General features: G+C 38.5%; 1 protein-coding gene across 3 annotated transcripts in view; it reads left to right on the top strand.

Moving 5' to 3' along the window:
* Tmem232 (transmembrane protein 232) overlaps positions 1–22,631 on the top strand; it is a 232,505-nt gene extending 209,874 nt beyond the window's left edge. For all 3 annotated transcript variants that reach the window (XM_059278233.1, XM_059278235.1, XM_059278236.1), the window contains 2 exons: positions 7,112–7,205; positions 22,039–22,631. In XM_059278233.1, the coding sequence (XP_059134216.1) occupies positions 7,112–7,205; positions 22,039–22,287 (343 nt within the window). In that variant the 3' untranslated portion in view covers positions 22,288–22,631. The remainder of the gene's footprint in view (positions 1–7,111; positions 7,206–22,038) is intronic.
* The last annotated feature ends 2,036 nt before the right edge of the window (positions 22,632–24,667 follow it).

Here is a 24,667-nt window from a genome sequence, read left to right as displayed (position 1 = left end):
AATGAATCAACCAATATAACTAGAAACCACAAATATATAAACAGATTCATTTAAGTTTTCCTTTTAAAATTTCCTTTTAGCACTATATAATTTGCACTTAAAATTTGTATATATTATTTAAGAAGGAATTTGAGACAACTTACTTAAATGCTTTTAACCTTTAAATAATTTTTAAGATTCTATCTTGCTCTTCACAGTACTTAGCATAATTCTTTGAATTTGGAAATGCCTAGCTTTTGTGGGATGAATATAGTTAACCCAAGTGTCAGCCCTTGTCTGTCCTCCAACTCCCAGCTTTCTAGAGACACCTTTCTCTTTAATGTTTTAATAGAGCAGTGAGAGGAGAGTGCAATGCTCTTCTGCCCATGCTGCTTTTCAATATTACGGGGTTGGAGGGGGCACTCCATGTTCCCTGGTGGCATGTTGCTTCCTTTGAACCAAGTATCTGCTTCACTCTGAACCTGTCTCCTGATTGTGATCCTCTTGCATCATTGGGTACCACTCCTCTGAGTATTTATGGGCTGGGCTTCTAATACTGGATTAGAAAACATAGAGGGTTAAAGCACATTAAAATTTTCACTTGTTCATCAATCATCTGGGAAACATGAAAACATCATGGGGTATTTACTGACACTGTCTTGGGCACTTGAGACTGATAAGAAAACTGATAAAAAACCTTCTTGGTCAGGCAGCTACTTGGGAAAACATTAAATTCACATAGGCTCATGATAAATGTAAAGTTACAGCTGAGATGAGTGTAACCAAGAAAAGGTCCCTGAAGGATCAAATACTATGACACTGGGCTTGAGTGAAAAGTATTAACCTAATGAGCACGAAAGAAGAGCAGAGAAGAGACTAGGAAAACAATTGAGAACATATGCGAACTAACAACAGTGAGGGGGACAGGGATGATGAAGCAATTGCAAGTGAACTTATGAGGTAGAGAAATAAGACAACTGGGAATCATATTATGAAACCACTTCCACAAATACATAATATATGTCAGGATTCCATAATGGTAGTTAATGGGGAGATAGTGAACAGGTAGAAAGTCCAAATCAAGGCAACTTCTTAATTGTAACCTTTTCAAATAAAAAATAAGCAAACTACATACTTCCAACACAATGTCACAGAATACGTATTGCCATTCCAAAAGGAAGCATGGGAGAACTGTGACCACATACTGGAGCAAGGCTGAAACCCAGCAGGGAAAACTTCAAATCCTGTACTTCTGTGTCAGGTATCAAAGGGCTGAGATGGCTCTTCTCTCCAAGCTTTTCTAAACGCAACACATGTAGTGGGTAATTTCTACTCTTATTTGAAATATTTGTATATTGATACAAATGTAAATTTATATCTGTCATACTGTATGTACATTCTACTTCTGTTTAGGATATTCTATATATTGATATATATTTAAGATTATTGTCATATTGCATATCGCACTATACATTCCTACCTCTGTCATAAATATCTTGTGTATTGTCATAATTTTGAAGTCATCGTCCTTTACCATACATTTGCTTACAGACTGTTTACCTTGTTTACATGAAGCCTTAGTCCTTAGGTTATTTCGGTAGATAAGACATAGATTTATAGTCACCTATACTTGTCATCTCTATAGTTATGTTAGTTAAGTTATCCATATTTACAGATACATAGGTCGGATGGACAGGTAATCTTCAAACACTTCATAGACCTAGAGAATATGGCATTTAAATAACTTAGAATTCTGTTGACGTGAGACATAATTGCTCCTGGCAGCACCAATTTGATCCTGAGAGAACGTTGGGCTTCTAAGACATTTCCATTTGGAAGTTTGTCTTCTGGGCACAAAATGGCCTACTGGGCAAAGAACTGCCCTTGCCTCAACTGCTGACAATACTTCTGGACAAGCGGGACACAAGGAAAAAGTGACCTCTGAACTCTGCCAAGACAGGGTAAGATGGTCTTTCAGAATTTCTGCTTCTGAAAATGGTCTGTCAGATACTCTAGGCCTGTAGCCAATTTGAACACACCAACAATGCTGAGAAACATTAGGTGACTGTCCAGGCTGCCAGCTGTCTCTGTCTACTCTTGCAAGATTCCCGAAAGTTGCTTGCATCCATCTTCCATTTCTCAGGTACCATTATATTCCTTCTCAGGTCTTTGATGGGATTGAAGACTAGCAGTTATAGTTACAACTTAGTGTGTGTGTGTGTGTGTGTGTGTGTGTGTGTGTGTGTGTGTATTATTTTAGATAGAACATATTAAGTATTAGATTCAGGTTCTTTAGGATAGGACACCTTTTGGAATGATCTTTGTAACATGCCATTTACCTACGCTCTAGACTTCTCTGGATTTTAATATGTGTTTCTTGCTTGATATGGTTTGCATTGGTTGTAGTTCCATCTTATCTAGGTCATTATCCCTCATTACTCCTTGATAATATTTGATAACCATTCCTTTGTATATAGTCTTGTATTAGGTTAGAACCTTCTTATTTAGACAAAAGGGGGAAATGTAGTGGGTAGCCATTCCAGCTTTGATCTGGAAGTTCCAACCCCCATTGAGGCTTAGGTAACTGTCATGCCTACAAGGCGGGGCCAAGAGACGACCTTAAAGACCTGAGCTCCAGATGCGCTGGCTATCTTAGTTCCTGGACCCTGGATGCTGGAGACAGACCAAGTAGAGTTCTCCAGAGAATACTGCCAGACTGCGCCACACCTTTCCCAGACCCTGTAAACTATCCCTTCACTTGTAAGTTACCCCACAAAATAAACCTCCCTTTTAACTACGTGGAGTGGCCTTAATAATTTCACCAATAAACACATTTCTCTTACTTGGGCTAGTTCCATTCCCCATCTTCAGGTCTTCTGCCAGGTATCCCATGGCTCTGACATTTCCAACATTTTGAGTTCTCCAACACAATACAGGCTTCACCTTCACAGCTTCACACAATGTCCTCTCAGAGCCTCCATGCAGGGAGCTCCCCTCCCCTCCTGCCCTCAGCAGCATGGAGGAAGATTAACCATGGAGGAAGATTCCACAACCCCTTTACTGCTGTGTCCTTCATGACTCTAAAGCCTGCTTGGGATGGAATCTGGTCTTCCCCTTGAATTACATTTGCACAAGCTTTGATCTGTTGCTTTTCTTTACTGAATAAGCTTAGGAAGAGAAGTTTTTGTTTTGTTTTTTTTTGTTTTTTTGTTTTTTTTTTTTTACATTTCCTTCTTACAAGTTGGAAGTTTATCTGGATGGGATCTTGCTCTGAGGATACCACTCCCTTTGTTCCATTCACCATCAGGCCTTTCTTTAAACTTCTCATCTTTCTGAGCATCAGACTTGGCTCTAGCATTAAATTTCTTCTTGCTCTTTTTCTTTTCAAACTGTACATTTTTTTTTTGCTTTGCTTGCTCTTTTTTCATTATAGATCTTTGCAAGAGTAATCACTAATAACCAAGCAACAGAGTCAATATCAGGCTGTCTTGAAATCTCCTCTGCCAACAAAATTAGTCCAAAACTTTTCAGTTTAGCTTTAGGTATATTCCTAGAACAAGGGCAAAAAAAAGCCATACTATTTGCTAAAATATCACAAAAATGATGCTAGCCAGTTGCTAATCTTGTTACCCTCTGAAACTTCTTGAGCTGGGCATCCATAGCTCATATTGCCCTTAGCTGTCTTCCACGTTCCTGCTAGGATGGTTCATTAAGCCCTGCTTACAGTCTTCAGCTATTTTTCTAGCCCAAAGTCCCAACGTCTTCCACATCCCCCCCCCCCCAAATAGTATGATCAGGGCCCATCACAGCACTATCTCACTCCCTGGTATCAACGCCTGTCTTAGTTACTTTTCTGCTGCTGTGATGAGACACCATGACCAAGAAAACCTATAGAGGAAAGATTTTTTGAGTCTTACAGCTTCGGAGGGTGAGTCCATAGCCACCATTACCTGAAAGCTTACATATTTTGCCCTTTTACTGAAAACAGATTCTTTTCTCATACAATATATCCTGATTACAGTTTCCCCTCCCTCTACTCACCCAAGTTCATGCTCTCATCCAGATTCATTCCATTTCTGTTTCATCAAAAAAGAACATAACAGCAAAACATAACAAAATAATAAAATAAAACAAAATCCATCCCATTGAAGTTGGACAAGGCAAACACCAACAGAAGGAAAAGAGCCGTAAGAACAGACTCAAGAATCAGAGGCCCATCATTCATATACCCAGGAGTCCCACAAAAATACTAAACTGAAAGCTATAATATATTTACAGAGGACCTTGTGCAGATGTGTGCAGGTCCTGTGTTTGCTGCTTCAGTCTCTGTGAGCTCATATGAGTTTTACTCAGTTGATTTATAGGGCCTCATTCTCCTGGTGTCCTCCATCCCTCCTGGCTCTTTCTTTCTCCTCTTTCTAGGGTTCCCTGAGCTCTGAGAGGAGAGATTTTATGGAGACATCTCTTTTAAAGCTGTGTGTTTCAAGGTCTTCCTCTCTCTGTGTAATATTTGACTGTGAGTCTCCATGTTTATTTCCATCTGCAGGAGGAAGCTTCTCTGACAGCAATGATCCGAATGGTCTGAATAACTTGAATTCAGACATAATAACGTCTGAACAAGGCACTGATCCGTGAGCATAGGGGAATGTCAGTTCAAGCCATTTTATTACTATTTTTGTTTTTTAAGACCAGTAGTATTTGTTTTTATCCTTGGTCTCTGGGCTATCTAGTCTCTGTTTCTCGGTAGCTCAAGCAGTATCAGCCATGGGTTCCATTTTGTGGAGTGGGCCTTAAGTCAAATCAGATGTTGGTTTACTTCTGTAGACAGAAGTTTCTCTGTGTCCTGCCTGGTCCCGTAGCCACTTGGTCTCAAGTAAACACACAGAGGTTTATGTTAATTATGAATTGTATGGCCTATGGCTCAGGTTTCTTGCTAGCTAGCTCTTACAACTTCACTCAACCCATTCCTATTAATCTATGTTTGCCATGTCGTGATATTACTTCTTCTCTCATATCTTGCTTCTCCTGGAGGCAGTTGGCAGTGTCTCCTGATTCCACCTTTCTTCTCTCTCTCTCTCTCTCTCTCTCTCTCTCTCTCTCTCTCTCTTTCTCCCTTGGATTTCCCACCTGGCTCCATCCTGCCCTGCCATAGGCCAATGCAGCTTTATTTATTAACCAATGGGAGCCACACATATTCACAGCGTACGGAAAGATATTCCACAGCAGGTTACTCCCACAAGCTTTGTGCCACCATTGCCTGAGCATATTTTGCAGGCAGGACAGCATTATAGATCAAAGGCTTTGTAGCTCAGTTGGTGTTTATGGTTCTCTTTTGGTAGCATTCAGAGTACTGTTCCATCCCAAAGACACTAGAACCTAGTGGTGAAGGTTCTGTGTAGGCACCATGTTCAGTTGTGTGGGTGTTGCCTTCAGCAATGGTGCACTGCTATCAGTCTGTGGAGAGAGCAATCTATCTTCTTGGAAATAGCTGGGTCGTTTGGGGATTTCCAAGGAATCCTTTTGGCCAACCCCTTTACCAACTAGATGAAACCTAGTCCTGGTACTGGAAACTTTGTTTGGTGACAAAAGATGGCCAGTAGGGACTCCATCTCCTTCTATATTTTGAGACTTCATTAGGATTGCCTTCATGTATTTTAGGGAGTTGCCACTGAACTAGGTTTCTGTATCACCCCTTGAATGCCCCTCAATTCTAGATGTCTCTCCATGCATTCCCTCCTTTAAACCTATCTCCCTTCCCCCTCCCCACCTGATCCTCCTGTTCCAATTCACCCCCTGCCCCTGGTCCATCCATAAAATATATTCTATTTTCTCTCCTAGTCCCTTCATCTATATATAACCTCTCAGGGTCTATGGAATATAGCTTGGTTATCATTTATTTAACAGCTCGAGACACAACCACTATGCAGAGAAAGAGCTAACTGGGAGTGGCATGGGTTTTTGGAACCTTAAAGGCCACCTACAGTTACATGACTCCTCTAACAAGGGCATACTTCCTAATCTTTCTTGAAGAGTTCTATCAACTGGGAATCAAGTATTCAACCACATCAACCCATGGGGCCATTCTTGTTCAAACCACCACATGGAGTAACACATTCTAAAGAAGAAACTTGAGTCCAGATGAGAGATGATGACAATTTACAGGGAAGGGAGCATTGTGGTGGAGGTAGATGGAGATCTGGAAAGGGTTTGCTGCAGGATGGAACAGTAACCGTGGTTCTGCAAGGGGGCAATGGAAATCAAGAATGTAGAGCTTGTTAGAATGAAATGGGCAACAAATATGAGAAAATTAATAACTCCAAACTAATATATTGATCAGACTGCATTTGGGGATATTGAAATTTCTCAGGAGTTTTCTTTCCCTGGCTTCTTCCCTAAGCCTTTCTTTTTAAAACTCTGTTTTCTTCTCAAGCCTCCCCACTCTCCCACCATTTCATTTCTTTACATATTTTTCACTATGCACTATTTTTTCATAGTATCTTTAATAGTAGAATTATTATGTGGACAATTTGGCTCTAAATCTGCCTTAGTTGGGGGACCAGCTTTATAATAGCAGCAAATTTACAAACTCTTGCTAAAGTATCACAGCAATATAACGAACTTAAAGAAATATGAAGATCACATCATGTTTTCATCATTTCTTAGGTCAAACTTGTAGGCTTAGGCCTCACTTAGAGCTCTCAAGGTGGCAGGGTTGCGTCAGAGAAAGATGGGCATGTTCATCTCCCCACTGAGTAGAATGATATTCCAATATCCTAACTCTACCCTTTGTGCCCTTACATCTCATTTGCTATGTATCAGCCAGCTGTTGAGTTTGCATCTGGCACAAGAGAATTATCTTTTTTAAAAAATTATTATTTTTTAGTTTTCATTCTATATGTTATATCTTATCCCCCAAAATGTTAGTTTTGGTAATCCAAAATGACTTTGACAAACTAAAAACTAACATACCAGAAATCTAGTTGGAGTAAGCACTTTAGTTTAATAAAGTGGCATCAAGATGCTTAATAGTAAATTGCAACTTAAATGTAATTTAAACTTAATTTAAAACTTAAACATTAAGGATAGTACCTAAACCTAATGCTAGACATATCTTTTTTGTGTTCTTTTTAAGGGATCATACTTCTGTATTAGATATTTCCATGTTTCCGTATCCAGATTTCTTCACCAAGGCAGATAAGAAATTGGCAGAAATCGTTGACCATCATGTAAGTCTGACTTGCTTTTTTTAATTAAAAAATTAAATAGAATTACATTATTTTGACCCTTCCTTACTTCCCTTCAACCCTTCCCATACTCTCTTTCGAATCTATAGCTTGTATGTATGTAATTGTTTATATATTTACATTCCTAAATATATAAATACAACTTGCTCTGTCTGTATAATATTAAGTGTATATATATGATCTCAGGGCTAAACACTTGGTATTGGATAAACAATTTTGGGCTTCTTCCCTGGGGAAGTCTATCTCTCTCAATCTTAGCATTTGTTAATTACCTGTAGGGTTTTTGTCTTGTCTAGTGTTGAAGCTCTATGATATTTCCCCCTTTCATGTTAGCATGTCTAATGGTGGCATCCATGTTCTGGTCTTGTTCTCGAAGCCTTGCTGATGAGACTTCATGGGCATAGCTTCTCTGACATTTCTAGGAAATGTCTTCCTTAAACTAGCATAAAACTCTTGTTCTTCAAAAACAAACTGACTTATGTAATGTATTTCTGATACTGAGGCATTCATAGGTGATGTTTAAGAGCTGATCCATGACTGTCCATTGCCAAGCTTCACTGTGAAGCACCACAACACTTACACAGTGGGATGCCATACCTTAATGTCTTAACTGAGTCATGGTACTTCATGAGACACTAACTTCATCCTGTTTCCTGAATTAGTTCTGATATCTCACAACAAAAATCTGTTATTAGGTAGTGAACACCAGTTACTTCTACAGTATAGTTCTAAAAATAGAACAAAAAATGGTTTACTCTCTTTTCAATGACCTTACCCTTAACATTTAAGAAGGATCTATAATTGCTTTGTACATAGTAGAGTTAAATAAGCAATGGCAAAATAAGGACATTCACAAAAAACACTTTAATCCGTTTTGCTGATGATCTCTTACCTTACAAGCATCATTTTATTCCTACATTTTTAAAGCAATGGAGCTGAAGTAGGAGAGATATTATTTTCTATTTTCTCATCAAATACCACATGGAAGCCATAGCATACAGTATATGTTTAAATTATTTTTATCACTTTATTGCTAGTAGTTCAGTATAATATATCAGATTTGGTTATATTCTAGATTACATTTCATTCTACTAAATTAGTGATTTCTTAAAAATATAGAAGGCATTATTTCAATTACTGGTTGTATTGAATGGTCAGTTATCACATGCTATTTAAGCAAGTCTTATAATAGGTATAAGCATTGGGTTTCAGCGACTGATTGATAGTCTTTGCATCACAAAATCAGATGTATACTTCTATTCTGTTATAGACTAACAAAGATTTTGTTGGCCAGTTACTAAATTAGATGTCAGTCTTCTCAAAACCTAATGATTCACAAATTTCAAAATTTATATTTTCTTAATCACTTCATCAAAATTATCTGGGATAAGTTATATTAGATAACTTGCCAACATTATACATAGATAATGTACACACACACACACATATATATACACATAGCAATTTGTTATATAATGTACACACACAGATGTGTGTGTATTCAAGTGGATTTGGGATCCTTAAGGCTAACAAAGTGGAAGATAATAGTCTAAATGACAGAGAAAAGAAGTGAGATAGCATCTATGAACCACCATCCTTTGCTTTTTCCAAAGCTATAAGCATCGTCTAAGAATCACTGCTGTGGGCCTGCTTGTGTTGTAGTGGAATAAGTATGAAACAATCCTCTCTGAAAAAAAAAATTAGAGAAATTATTAAATCCAAATTGTTTGATATATTGCCTAATAAAACTGCTAATGTTTGTAGTTTTTAATTTGGGAACGTTTTTGGATGTGCTTTGGGATATTATATTATTAAAGCTTCCTTTTCATATACAATTTTCTTTGAAATGAATAAGACAATAGATGTTTGTCCGTCCTTATCCTTCAGACTCTGAAACCCGCTCTGACATTAGTTAATTCAGTCATCACAGCAGCCCTGTTAGACACTTACCAACAGCAACCATGGAGTATGGATTGCAATTTAATTACTCTCCCTAAGTTTTAAAGTGAGTAAATCACTGAGTGTGTGCACAAAATGAAATTTCCAGATCTCTTGCTCCACCTGCCCTCCCAGCTCATGGCAGCTGATTTTAGTGCTTGGATTATAGTCAGTAAGCAGAATTGTCAGACTGTAGGACCAGTAATGCTGAGAAGAAACAAAAATATATACTTGTAGCTTACAGGTACAATTTTCTTTTCAAATCAACTTATTTTGTTGAATGGCCATAACATGCAAGGAAGAGGGGAGTTAGTTGTTACTCAAAACAAATTCAGTTACTTTGTACATTGCAATAATCCATAACATGATGACTGCATTGTTGAGTGCATGGGATGAATTAAGTAGTAAGTGGTGTTTCCATTTCCCATCAACTTGAAGGTAACACAATGAAAATAATAATGGTAGGTAAGAATCAAAACAATACACCATGTCATCTGAATTGAAATAATCATGGGTAGCTAAAACAAACTGGCATTGTATTTATGGAGGCCAATGAAAAGAAGGAATTGGTATTCTGGATTGTGACCATGTGAAGAATGGGAAAAAGAAAAAAATCTATCTTCTGGATGATAAAGATATGATAAAAACCTATTTACTATTTTCAAACACATTGATATATTTGTACATGCTATTTTAAGGATTTAAAAAAATCTTATTTTACTAGCAAATCTTAAGATTTACTTATCACACAGGGGAAATGCAAAAAGGGGGACTCTTTAGGGAAGGGGAGGGAGGTAAATATGGGAGAAGGAAAGATGTTGGTAAATAATAATAAGGATGTCTGAAAAGGCCACAAGGAATCATACTATTAACTAATAACTTAAAAAACCCTACAATACATGTAATTCTGTGCATAATTATACATACAGAATTTTAATAAACTTTTCTTATATGGGTTGACAATGCTCCCTCCAAGTGCCAAAGACCATCTAACTAAAACTCCAGTAGCAGCCATGAACAGCTTTCTTTTAGGTGTTATGTAGGACTGTCACAGAGACTCCTCAAATACAGTCTGTTGTTGTTGTCTTTGTTACCTCCCCCCCCCCCACACACACAAGAGGTGGATGGTCAGGCCTTGTTGCTGAAGAAATAGAGCCCAGAGATACCCTGGCCTGGAACTGACCTGAACTCCCCCTCTTTGAAGACTAGCTTTCATGATATCAGAAGATATTATACAAGCTTCCAGAGGGAGGCCACCAGCATTCCTACACAGCTATGAGAACAACCAGCATGACACAATAATGTTAAGGATGCAGTAGTGGCATGTATACTTTGGTAGTAGCCAACAGCTCTCTAATTGGACTTAAGACCTGCTTAAGAAGAGGGAGACCGTGTTGGGTCCTAGAAAACCTACCTAACTACTCAATGCCAGTGAAGTCATGGTTATGGGAGAAGAATCTACAACTTCTACTTTACTAACCCAGCATAATCCCTAACAACAGTCTGTAAACATTTGCCCTCACACCCACAGAGAAGGGCAGTCTTCACCCCTTCTCAAGGAAACTTCTCTTTGCAACAGACAGAGACCACAGCAGAAAACCCCAGCCAATCAAAATGCAGAACTGTAGAGCCCTGTCCCAAATGATAAATCTGTAAGATAAATACTTATGCTCCTTTGGCTCATGGAATAGTTTGAAAGCAGGGGCAGAAGGATTGCAAGAAGCAGAGAACCAGGGAGTTTGCTGTGAGATCATGTTTTCTGGTAACATCAGAAGCCATATCCATAAAGCCTCATCAATATGACTGTCTAAATGTGAGCTGAACAAGGATGACACTAGAACACATGGCAGACCGAATGGAGAAAAGCTCATGAGGTCTCAATCCTATGCAAAGAGCTACAGGCAACTGAGGAAAGCTGGGAGTGGGAGAGATGCACCAGTTGTTTGCCAAATGGTCAGCCTTGAAAATATACATACAGGTTACATCATACGAACTGAGTGGGTTATATTTAGGAATATGTATATATATATATATATATACATATATATATATATATATATTATATGTATATATATATGTACATATATAACTTGTATATGATAAAAATTAGTAAAAAAGAGGCCATTAGTTTGCAGGAAAGCGGGGAGGGGGTACATGATAAGGTTTAGAGGGAGAAAGGGGAAAGAAGAAATGTTGTCATTTATATTATAATAAAAAGCAGACTTTTAATAAATTGTTTTAAATGAAATAAATAAAAAAAGAAGAGTTAATTACCAGTTTTGAAGTTTCAAAACCTGCCTGTACTTTGGTCTCACCTTTGGTTTGCCATTTATGATTAGGGAGCCCACCTATACTTCCACCGCAACCCCAAGGTCTGCCTAGTGTGTTAGGAAGTCAGTTGAGAATCAAACCCCATACCAAGTCTCCACTCAGCTCTTACTACCCTCTAGGCTCTTCATTATTGCCCAAGGTCAGCCTCTGCAGGCCACCTGTGTCCCTTATTCTTCATACCTTTGTTTTCCTCTAGATCTGTCATTCTTTATGTCTCACAAAGAACACAGGCTTACCTAGTTTACAATATCTTTGATCCAATCTTCTGAGAAATAGACTGTTCTACACTGAGTATATAACCTTACCTCTCTCTTTTTGGTGTACCTTTAATGAAAATTCCACATTGCCAACCCATCTTTTTTCTTTGCTTCTAGCATTCCCTCTGCTATGCATGTTCTCTTCCTCTACTTCCCATAGAGAAACAAGTTATGAATAAGCATTCCTACTATGATTTACTTCTCTTTATTCTCTATACTCCTACCCACAATAACTAATATACCAGTGCATGCAGTAATATTGGTGTCTCTTTACTACCCATAACAATTGGTACTCAAGGAATGACCATTTTGTAGTCAATTGATATTCCATTTTTATGGTGTTTTTTTTGATGGACTGCAACTGTTGTAGTAGAATAGTACTCAACTTGCAGTGAGGTTGAGGATAGAGCCTGGTTCCCTAAACAACAGACTAAAAGAAGAAAATGTCATCTCGCTAATTAAAACCTGTATCTCCTAAAATCTGCAAACATCTCCACTAAAAGTAGAAAGGCCATCCAAATTAAACAACAACAGCAACAACAAAAAATGTTACCCACTGATCTAACCCCAGATGGGTAGGACCCAGCCCCCCCCCCAAAAAAAAAACACAAGGAAAATGAAAAACCAGGACAACTTATCTTCAACACATACCAATTCCATAGTAATGGCCCTGAATGAAGACAACCCAGATAAAATTCCAAACACTTAAAAAAGAACAGTTATAAATATATTTTTAAAAATACCTCAAAGAGGATGCAAAATTATTTCAAGAGATCACAAACAACGGGATTAAATAAGTCAATTCAAGAGATAAAAATAGAACTCAGTAAAGAGATACGACCACTGAAGATGAGCCAAATGAAAATAATGATGGAAATGAGTAATACAATAAGTAAATTAAAACATTTATTGGGAAGCCTCAGTAACAGAATGAATCTTGCAGAGGACAGAATTTTAGGGCTCAAACACAAGTCAGAGAGATCAGATCAGTCTGTCAAGATTAATGACAAATCTTTTAAAGTGTGTGAATGTGACTTAAAAGATATTTGGGCTACCATAAAAAGGCAAAATCTATGTATTATCATCATAAATGGAGAATAACTTCATGCAAAAAGAATAGGAAATATTTTGAACAAAATCATAGAAGAAAATTTCTCAAATCTAGAAGATGCCCATCCAGAGACAAAAGGCTCACAGAACACCAGATGGATAGAAACAGAAAAAGAAACTCCCCATGTCATATCATAGTTATAGCACTAAATATACAGAACAAATGTATATTGAAAGCCTCTCGAGAGAAATACCAAGTCATACTTAAAGGGAAGTCCATTCGATTAACTGCTGGCTCTTCACTAGAAGCCTTAACAGTCAGAATGTATTGGAAGATGCATTTCAAATTCTGTAAGATTACAACTGTCAACCCAACCTAATATACAAGGCAAAGCCATTAAAATTGGAGAAACAAAAACTTTCGATGACCAGGAGAGAGTAAAGGAATTTATGATCACCATGAAAGTTCTATAAAGAATAAGAGGAGTATTTAAGAGTAAAGAGAAAGATAAACATACCCAAGAAGTTACAACAAATACTAAGACAGTCATTAAAGAAAAAAAGCACCAAGAAATGAACAAAAGGTCATTTTTCTGAGGTACCTCCAGGAGCCAGGTGGTGGTGGTGGTGGGATCTGGGAAAGAAACTACAGTGGCAGACCTGCCCTTCAGTGGCTATGGAATCTCCCAGGTAAAAGGAACAGTGTGGCTGGTAAACAGGCACCAGGAACAGGACTGGAATGTGATCAGTTTCTTAGTTGCTGCTCATGAGAACACTGCCCTCACATTTATATCGCAGAGGTTCAGTAATTGTTCCTGTGAGAGAATTCCAGAGGAGAGAAACAGGGAGAAATGGCTGCTTCTCCAGAGGATGACTATCAGAGAACCATCATACAATGTGTGGTAAACATAAGAAGGTCTTAGATGTAGGCTCAAAACAAATTGTTTATTAGCCAATGACTATCTAAGAGAAGTTGTACATGTAATGAGCTCAGGAAAATGATTCATGGATCCTTCCCACATGTGCCTTATAACACAGGTGATATTACAGAAAAGCAACAACTGTACATTTAGTAACCACAGTGATGCCTCTGTTGTATCATCAAACCAAAACAGACAGAAAAGTGGGCACACCAGAGAAGAACTTCGCAAATGTAAAGACTGTGGAAAACATTTGTGTTCCAGCATTAGTCAAAGTCTGAGAATTTACCCTGGAAATAAATGTAAAGAACATGACAAAAAAATTGACTTTACATGCAAACATCAGATAACTCATAGTGTAGAGAAAACCTGGAAATGCAAAGAACGTGGTAACTTCTATAGCACATTGTCATACTTTAAAATCCATTTCAGAATCCACACTGGAAGAAAATCTTATGAACGCAAGGGATGTGACAAATCCTTTACATTAGAAAACTAATACTGTAGAGAAACATTGTACATGTAAAGAACAGGATAAGTCATTTCATTATTTGTCAGACCTTAAAAACCATTACTTAGAGAACCCATACTGACAAGAGAGACCTTACAAATGAGGTGAATGTGACATATTATTTACCAGTGGAGCAGAGAAGTCCTACAGGAGAGAGACCCTACAAAGGTAAAGAGGCAATAAGGGCTTTTCTCAGTTGTTTTGAGTTGAAGACCATTATAGAGCCCATACTGTAGACAGATCTTACGAATGTAGTGAATGTAAGAAATGCTTGACCAGGTCCTCAGATCTCAATGTACATTAGAGGATTCACACAGGAGAAGAACTTTACAAATGTTGTGATTGTGACAAATGCTTTACAATAGCCTCAAAACAGTGCACAGCAGAGAACTCATACAGGAGCAAAACCTTACCTTTGTAGTGAATGTGACACTACACCCAGTCTTAAGAGACATCAGCAAAACACATTGGAGAGAAAAGTTTCTGTAATAAATAATGTGGCTTATGCTTTATCCAGAGCTCTTTTCTTACAGACCACTGTAGGCTACACACTAGAGACTTATTGTGAACATGAGAAACCTGTACAAGACTTTCAGAAATTTTTAAATCTTAGAAAACATCAAGAGTTTATACTGAAAAAAAAATCTGAATATGTGACAATATGAGAAAAATCTTGCATTAAAACATTTTACTTTTCAACCTCAAAAAAAATCAATTTGAAGACAAAATGGAAGCCTGAAGAATATTCTGTTATATAGCAATTTCCTGGAGACTGAAATATTCCATCATGAGGGGAAGCTGATTAAGACAGTAAATAAGCACCTAAAAAAGCTCCAGGAGGTCCCTGAGCCTGAACAAATTCAGTAGGCCCCTCCTTCCTGAAGAGTACACCAACAGAAAATGTGGAGAGTCACTCTCAGACAAGTGCAGCTGCCAGAAAGAAGCAACCAGACTAATTCCCTAGAGGCCACTCAGACCGGCAATGCTGCCAGAAAAAGGCGAAAACCAAGAGAGTCACCAGTAAAGGCCACTCTCCAGTCTCTCGTGATGCCTGCAGATGGGCAGTGTGCTCCAGGTTTCAGGGATTCATGATCTGAGTCTCATGCTGGGGTGGCCTATTGTGATGCAGCTGTCTTTGAGTCTGCTCCTGTATGCAACACCTTACCCATATTCCTGTAAGTGACCGACAAACAGCTCACTGGTTTACCAAGTTGGACTTTATTGGCGCCCATACTTTGGCCTGCTGTCAGTTCCCTTTTTAGTGTGAGTAGATATATGTGCATGTTACCTTTCCCCAGGAAACGTCTGTCATATAACATGCTGAAACCATTCTTCCAAACTTGTTGTGTATTAGAAAATTCATATTACAGAGAAAGCATTTAAATGGTTACCACTGTGTTGGATTTGTGCCTCATTCCACCTTAGAAATTCAATGAAATGCATTGAAGTTGTCAAACCTTTACCTAGTGCTGAAAGCATAAGTACTTCTGTAAGTTGATTCTGAGAGAAAACTCACTGAATGCTCTAATAAAGCCTCATCTTTATTTTAAAAAATAAAACAACAAAAACTGCAAAGACAACAAAATGTCAAGATCAACACACATATATTATTTAAAACTCAGCATAGTATTAATTCTCCTATCAAATAACATAGACTAGTAGACTGGATTAGAAACAGGTTCCTTTCTCTTGCTGCTTTCATGAAGTATACCTTGTCATCAAAGATGGACACTGCCTTAGGGTGAAAAGATGAACAAAGATCTTCCAAATAACAGGAACCAAGAAGAAAACAGACATCACTGAAAATAGACTTCAACCTGAATCTAGTCAGACGAGATAGTCACTGATAACTGTGGACAAATCAATCAAGAGGAAATTACAGTTTTAAATATATACACACTAAAGACAGGCTCAACTAATTTTATAAAACAATGCAACTAGATCTACACTCAAATATTAATCATAAAACAAGTGGTCGGTGACTTTGCTTCCCCTACCTCTCCATTAGGAAGTTCAACAGACAAACACTGGCATTAAATGAAACTATAGATCAAGTAGACCTAACAGACATTAATCACAACATAGTAATATTCAAGGACTTTAATACCCTACTCTCACTACTAGACAGTTCAGCAGAGGCATACTGGAATTAAATGACACTATAGATCAAAAGGACCGAGCAGACATCTACAGAAAATTGTACTAAAACTCTACAAAATACACATTCTCCTCAGTAGCACACGCAAGGAACTTGGCATAAAATAGGTTGCATATTAGGGCACAAAACAAATCTAAAAAAACCCAGGAAAATTGAAATAATTCCTTATATTCCATGTGATCACAGTGTAACAAGTCTACAAATCAGCAAGAGAAACCTTAGAATATACACAGACTCATGGAGATTAAATATACCGCGGAATTATGAAGAAATGAAAAGTAAAGTGTAAAAATTCTGGAATTTTATAAAAATGAGCATGTAATAATAATCATATATATGAATTCAGTGCTGAGCAAGACTCACCTAAAGCTCAGAGGGGAGGGTTAGTTCACAAATCAGTGAGCTAATGTTGTACCTTAAGGCTGGAAAACAGGAGCAAATCAAATCCAAATCACTGTATGGGGAAAAGTAACTAACATCATAGCGAAATAGAAGTGAAAACCAAACTAATCCAAACCAAAAAACCCCAAAGAATCACTAAAACAGAATGTTGGGTTCTTTGAGAAGATAAGCAAGTTGGAAAAACTCAGCTAGATCAACCAAAATAAGGAGAGAAAGGACCCAGACTAGAAAAATTAGAAATGAAAGCAAAACATTATAAGAGATACCAACATGAAAAAATCATGAAGAAATACCTTAAAATTTTATATTCCACTGAACTGGAAAATCTATATGTATTTATAGATATATGTGACTTATCAAAATTAAACCAAGAGGAAACAAATAATACAAGTAGATCTGCAACAAATACAAAAATGAAAGCGTCATTAAAAATATCCCAACTTTAAAACACAATGAGGTCTGAATAGCTTTAGTTCAACAAGATATTCAAAGAAGAACTAGGACCAATATTTCTCAGCTTATTTTGTAAAATAGAAAATTAAGAAACACTTCTAAACTCTTTTTACAGAATCAGTATCATCCTAACTCTAAAAGCAGACAAAGACATACCCAGAAAAGAAAACTACAGACTAAATCTCTCTGATGAACACAGACCCAAAAATTCTTAATAAAATACCTGCAAACTAAATTCAAGAACATAAAAAAAAGGAATTTACCTTGGTCAAGTTGACTTCACTTCAGACATGCAGGGATGTTTCAGCATATGAAAACCAATCAATTTAATTCATCACACAGTATCAAAGACATAAATCACACAATCATCTTAATAGATATAGAAGAGGTCTTTGGCAAAAAATCCTTCATAATAAAAGCTCTGGAGAGACTAGGTCTGGGGGAGCGGCACAGGTCAACTAAGCAAAGGCTACATTTGGCACATCTATAGCCAATATCATGCTTAAATGGAGAAAAACCTGAAGCCTCCCCACTAACACTAGGGAGATGGCAAGGGCACTCATTTTTTTTTTTTCATGCTTGTTCAATATAGTACTTGGATCAATCATTTCCAAAAGGACCAAAGACCTCAACATTAGACCTGAAATTCTGAAATTACTAGAGGATAATGTATGCAGGTCTTAAAGACATAGGCAGGCCTTTCAAATAGGACTCCAGCCATGAAATAAGGCTCCCAACCAAGTGGAAACTAGTGATTAGAAAGTGTCTACACTGCAAAGGAAGCCTACAGATTGGGAGAAGCTACACACAACAGAAAGTTAGACTCTAGAATACAGAAAGAGCTTAAAGTCTGAATATCAAGACAACAAATAATTCATTTAAAAATAGTCCAAGGAACTGAAGGTCGAGTTCACCAAAGAAGAAACACAAAAGACAATCAATACTTTTTATAAATGTTCACCATCCTTAGCCACCAGAAAATTGCAAATTCAAAGTAGTTTAATAGTGTATGCCAGTCAGAATGACTATTATTAAAGAAACAAGTAACTATGAATTCTTGTGAGGATGAACAAAAATGAGACCCTTTTGTCACTGTTGCTGGGCAGCCCCTATGATAATCACAGTTCATGTTCCTCAGAAAGCTCAAATTAATGCTGCTGTATAGCTCAGCTCTATCACTCTTAGACATATGCCTAAAGGACTCCAAACCCTACAACAGACATCCCTGCACTTCCACGCTCGAGTATATAAACCAGAATTTTGTTCAGTGGTAAAGAAGAATAGATTTATGTAATTTTCAGGAAAATTAGTACATCTAGAAAATGTTAGACTGAATAAGGTAATACAGGCCATAAAGATACATACCTCATGGTCTCCCTTATGTGCAGATCCTAGCTATGGATTTTTAGAGTGTGTACTTAAATTTTAGTGTCCATAAGGCCCAGAAAGATAGACTCCATTTGAAAGAAGGTAGGAGGAGGCCTTAAGGGAGGAGGAAACAGTAGAACACATTGAATATGAGAGTAAAAAGGGGCAATACTGGGAATAAAAAGTTCTTAGCAAGCAGAGGAGGAACATGGGGTGAGGGGAAGATAGATGAAAAACCAATATGGAAATATACTATATAATGCTTCTTAAAGCAGATAATCTTTAAGAGAGAGAGAGAGAGAGAGAGAGAGAGAGAGAGAGAGAGAGAGAGAGAGGAGATTGAATAGAGGTACTCTCTGTCAATGGATAATCCTCCACCTGAAAGCCACAGAGAAATAAATGAAATTTTAGCACAGGCGTGGGACATCTCTACTACTAGTTGTTGACTAGGGAGGCTCCAGAGTGATGCAAGCTATTTGCTATCATCCTTGCCATTGCTCACCAGAACTTGATAGTAAGACATTATTATTGCTGAAGACACCACATGCTTTGGTCATAGGACATACAGAAACCAAGCTCCAACTTAGGTAAAATTTTCCTCCCTATTGACTAGCCTTGATAGTGATAGAAAGAGATATGAAGGCTATTTGAGGATTAAAGTCATCAACCATTTTATCCAGCTGTGACTCCTGTGAGCTACAATGACCTGTACCCTCTAGCACACTAGTAGTATGATAGTTATATGAATAACCAACCATTTTCTGATTGTATTTGAGGCCTGTCTCATGGGGGACAATACATTCCTGGTACTGTCAACCTGGTTAGAAGCCAATGGCTGGGCAGATGGTAGACCCTAGGGAAAACTTCATACTATTGTTTTACCAAGTGCACATTAACTACTGATGTTTATATACATACATATATTAGTGCTGCACCCAACCTTCTTACTACACTGGGTAGGGGTTAATACAGTGTGGGAGACTGGCTCCCACTTTTTCCAGGGTACTCTTGAGGAGAGAGGGGTAAGAAATATTAGGTAGAAAGAGTGTGAAGAAGAGACAGACAGAAACACAGGATAGCTTCGGGAGGGCCTGGATCAATATTCACTGGCCCTTCCTGTCTCATCTAAAGGGCTTTTTATAGGAATGCCAAGAGGTGGGGCAAAAGACCTCCCCCTAGCACAGCCAAGTGCAGACCCTTCCAGTCACCTGGTAACCATGCACATGGTCAAGCTATCCCATAATGCAGCCTTGCTGGGTAAAGCAAGCTCAGGTCTCACTAGAAAACTTTGTGGACCCCCACAATACAGTAATCCATAACTGGCCAAATTGCCAAGAATAGGTGATGGAGTGTTCAGCCACAGATGGAACAACTATATCACCCCTTCAAGGTTCAAGAAACATTGTAGAAGAAACTGGACGTAATGCAGATTTGAGGAGCTCAGACCCAACAGATACATCTACATCACAGCTCCCGTATCTTTGGCTCCGAGAAGGTTGCAGAAGAGAGGGCAGAGAGACTGTATGAGCCAGAAATGCTAGGATGTCTGTGAAACAGTCTCTCCTAGAAATGGCTGCATAAACAGCACCAGAACAATGGCAATATCAATGGAAATCTTAACATGAAAGGCAAAAAAATTGTGGGTTTCTCCACTCTTAGATAAAGAACTACAGGCAACTGCTGGGAAGAGGAGTCAGCCTCATCCATTATTGGTTATCCAAGGCAAGGTGGTTCAGCATGAAACCATATATTTACAAAATACAAAAATGAGCTCAGCATCTTGTAATTATTTGTTTTTGCATACATGTACACAAACATGTATATATATATATATATAATAATAATAAAAAAAGAGGCTATCAACTTGAGAGTGAGATGGAGACATGGGAGAGGTTTGAGGGAGGGCGGCTGGGATGGGCTGGAGGGGGCAAGTGATGTAATTCTCTTTACTTGAAAATAATATAAGAACTAAACCTGTGTGTGTGTGTGTGTGTGTGTGTGTGTGTGTGTGTGTGTGTGTGTGTGTCCTAGAGGCTCAAGAGCTGCACAGCAGAAAGAGGTCTTCTGGTCACATTGTAGCCATTGAACTCACGTCATCATGGTTACCTGCACAAGATTTACACAAGACTGGGCACTTCCACATTTCATTATATGTGAGTCCTCACATATCTTTGAGGGGCTATTGGCCGTCAACAGTCACTGAGGCTGGGCTGTCATTTTCTCCAGTGGGACAGCCTCTAATAAATTGCCCTTGCTCTAGTAAATAAGCTCTGACCCACGTTTGGGCAGGAAACTGTCCAAACTCAGTGAGTCGCACACAAAAAGTAGACAGTAAAGACTTGCTGATAAGAAGGGTTCCCTCTGGAGAAGGAAAGGAATGTGATGGGAATGGATGCATGTAGCAATGAATGGTATAATTTTATGAGACAGGCAAACAATAAAAAATTTAAAAGGCCAAATATAAAGTATAAGATTTTACATATGAGAAAAAGTATCTGTTGCTATTGAATATCACAGATTTTTAAACTAAATGAGTTTCAGGCTGTGCTTGAATATTATGGATGTTTTTGCCACAATTTTCTGTGTATTTCATCAAAAATTATTTTATAAGAAACTGAATATGTAATAATGTTGTGCAGATAACATCTCAAAAAACATATTGTAACTTATTTCTTGTATCATTAAAATTTAAACATTTATACACTATAAATATATAAGTATTATGCTTTAGATTTAAAGTTTACTCATGTGAGTATTATAACATTTTGCAAGACTGTATTATTGTCAGTAAGGCTGAATGGCATGCTATGGGTTGAGCTGAGGGTGCCGGAAGAATTCTTAGGGGTTTCCAGCATATCCTGCCAGGAGTGACTCCACTCTGCTCACTCGGACTGAAGAGGGCTCACTCCTCCCTTTAACCATTTCCTCCAGCGCCTGTGTTAGAAGAGGGTCAGTTCCTCAAGGTGTTTGTTCTTCATTAGTTCCAACACTGCTTACACCCTCCTAACTCTCCCATAGTCTGCCACGGTGAAGAAGTTTCATGACTATTAATTTCACTTTCAGCCTATTAGGGATAATATAAGATTGTGCCTTTTAATATGTATTTTCTATCCTTTTGTGTTTGTTTATTTTGTTTCAGCTGTATCTTTCATTTTATAATGCATGCTGTCATAGAAATAACAGTATAAGACAACTAAATACTCTGGGATGTAGAAACAAATCCTACTTTTAGGAGGAAATTCTGTTTCCATGGGGCATGTATATGTTTGTGCGGTTTTCAAAATTGCTCGAGTATAAGAAACCTGAGGCATGCCTCTGCAAAATGGTGAAGGGAGAATGGCATATAATGAAGGGATTTGAAAAACTATTTTGACGTGTACTTTTTCATGGAAAACAATATGTAAATGAATTATTATTTCTGTCACAGTGGCAAAGAGACATGGATACCCTAAGGCGAGAAGAAGAAGCATGTGAGGCCCAAAAACAGAAAGATGAGGAGGAAAAGGAGAGAATTCGCTTTCAAGAAATTATGAAGCAAAGAGAAAAGAAACTGAACAAGAAAACCAAACCCTACGAAGTCATTTCATTACAAAAAAAAGATGACCCACGAAAGGAGAGCGGGTTCCGTAGGCTGGAAACAGCACCGGCAATCCTAGCCAAGTGTGTTAAGTGGTAGGAAAGCATTCTTAGAGTTAACTTGAGGCCGTTTTGAAAAAGGGCTTGTTATTTTGGTACCAGTTAGTAGCCATGGTGTAGTCTTAGGTTAATAGTCGACTCTTCATCACATTCCGGGGAGGTAGTTTCACCAGCTGTCCCTGGGCGTCCCCTTGTTCTTGTATAGCTCTTTGTTACACTATATTGATATCCACTGCCCTGTGAGAAGAACATGAACTGAACAGTGACCAATGAGGCAGGGCATAAGGGCAGCGGGATGAGAACTATTCTTGAAAGCATGAGTGAACAGAGGCTTGAACCCCTTTAATCGCTTTTATTCCAATAAAAAAAGTTACAATGACTCTAGGATGTGCGTTTCATCATCAATTTTTTAAGAATGAAACCCCACACTAGCAACTAGAATTTGATAAATTACCAAGCAGAAGCAAGTCTGGAAAGGGCGCTCTGCCAAGATCAGTTTGATAGGTAACGGATGGCCAAAGAAACCCCTGAGCGACAGTGGTTTTAATTTGCTGCCTGAGTTTATGAGAATGGATTTGAAGGAGCCCAGAAAGTTTGGTACCAACTACTGGAAGCATTCATCCAATTAGGAATTATTTTATAAATGGTATTTCACTTCATCTGAGACTCAGCCTATGAGCAAGAGTAACAGGATGGGGTTCCTAATAGTTCTCTCTTTGAAAAGATAGATAACATATTTTTCAATTTCACACATGTGGTTTGGTGGTACTCAAGAGGCAAGTACTTTACCAGGGATGTCAAATTCTGACACAGATCAGGTGGTACCCAAATAAGCAAGGGGCCTAGGGGATATCCACTCCGTCTAGAGAAGTGTGCCACCACTTTGCCACACTTGCAAGGATCTCACTGCAGGTTCTTTTAGTCTCTCAAGAAGGTTTCCGATAAGGTTTCTTTCTTTAAATGCAAGCTATTGCTTCACAGAGCTGGCAGTTTGACAATGGGCCACACTTTGTGGTCTGTATAATGTGATTTTGAGGTATCATTTTTTTTTTGGTATTGTTGTTGTTCAGGATAAGAGTAACCAAGGGTAGAAAAATGTTGTGGGCAGGTTTCTGTTCTCATCCCCCATTTAGCCGGTTCATAGTCACGTTTCTTCTCCCAACTCTTTGCTCAGTCCCTTCTCTCCTATAGAAAGTCTCACAATGCATCCTCCCCGTGGATCTACATCACCTTTGCTTTGTATTCATATGCAGGATGAAGCACTATACCAGAAGACCAGTTAATTCTATGGCTTAGGAGCTACTGAGCGCATCCTAAGACTCTTCTCCACACTCTACCCCTTCAAGTCCAGATTCCCTTCCATCTCTCTATCACACCACAGTCTCATTAAGGCTGCTGTTGAGCCGGGCGGTGGTGGCTCACGCCTTTAATCCCAGCACTCGGGAGGCAGAGCCAGGTGGATCTCTGTGAGTTCGAGGCCAGCCTGGGCTACAGAGTGAGTTCCAGGAAAGGCACAAAACTACACAGAGAAACCCTGTCTCGAAAATCCAAAAAAAAAAAAAAAAAAAAAAAAAAAAAAAAGGCTGCCCTTGAGGTGAACTTTACCAAACTCTGGCTGTCCTTCAATGTCATTTACTGGTTTACTGGGACATGTCACCACTGAGCTATAAAATGTAGGAAAGGGATACTGTAGCTAGAGTTTTCCTGCCTGGCCCACAGTCAGGACAAATCTCTCTCACCTGCCAGTCCCACAGCCGCTCAGACCCAACCAAGTAAACACAGAGACTTATATTGGTTACAAACTGTATGGCCATGGCAGGCTTCTTGCTAACTGTTCTTACAGCTTAAATTAATCCATTTCCATTAATCTATACCTTGCCACATGGCTCGTGGCTTTCCGGCATCTTCACATGCTGTTTGTCATCATGGCAGCTGGCAGTGTCTCTCTCACTCAGCCTTCCACTTCCCAGCTTTATTCTCCTCCTTGTCCCGCCTATACTTCCTCCTGCCTGACTACTGGCCAATCAGTGTTTTATTTATTGACCAATCAAAGCAACACATTTGCCATACAGAACATCCCACAGCAGGATACAGTCTAACTGCTGTGTATGAGAACTCCAATTAATCCCTCTGTTTTTAAATCACCTTGTAGAAAGAAATTGGTCCCTCCATTTCTTAATCTTTCTGGCATCTGAGGTCTGTTCTGGCCCTCTTGGAGACTTTTGTTATCTTCCTCAGTTATAATTAGTCTTGATCCATCTTTTTTTTTTTTTTTTTTTTCAAGACAGGGTTTCTCTGTGTAGCTTTGGTGCCTTTCCTGGAGCTTACTTTGTAGACCAGGCTGGCCTCAAACTCACAGAGATCCGCCTTCCTCTGCCTCCCTAGTGCTGGCATTAAAGGCGTGCACCACCACAACCTGG

Source organism: Peromyscus eremicus, chromosome 13 (assembly GCF_949786415.1).
Source record: "Peromyscus eremicus chromosome 13, PerEre_H2_v1, whole genome shotgun sequence".
NCBI lineage: Eukaryota > Metazoa > Chordata > Mammalia > Rodentia > Cricetidae > Peromyscus > Peromyscus eremicus.
This window is presented reverse-complemented; position numbering and strand designations above follow the sequence as displayed.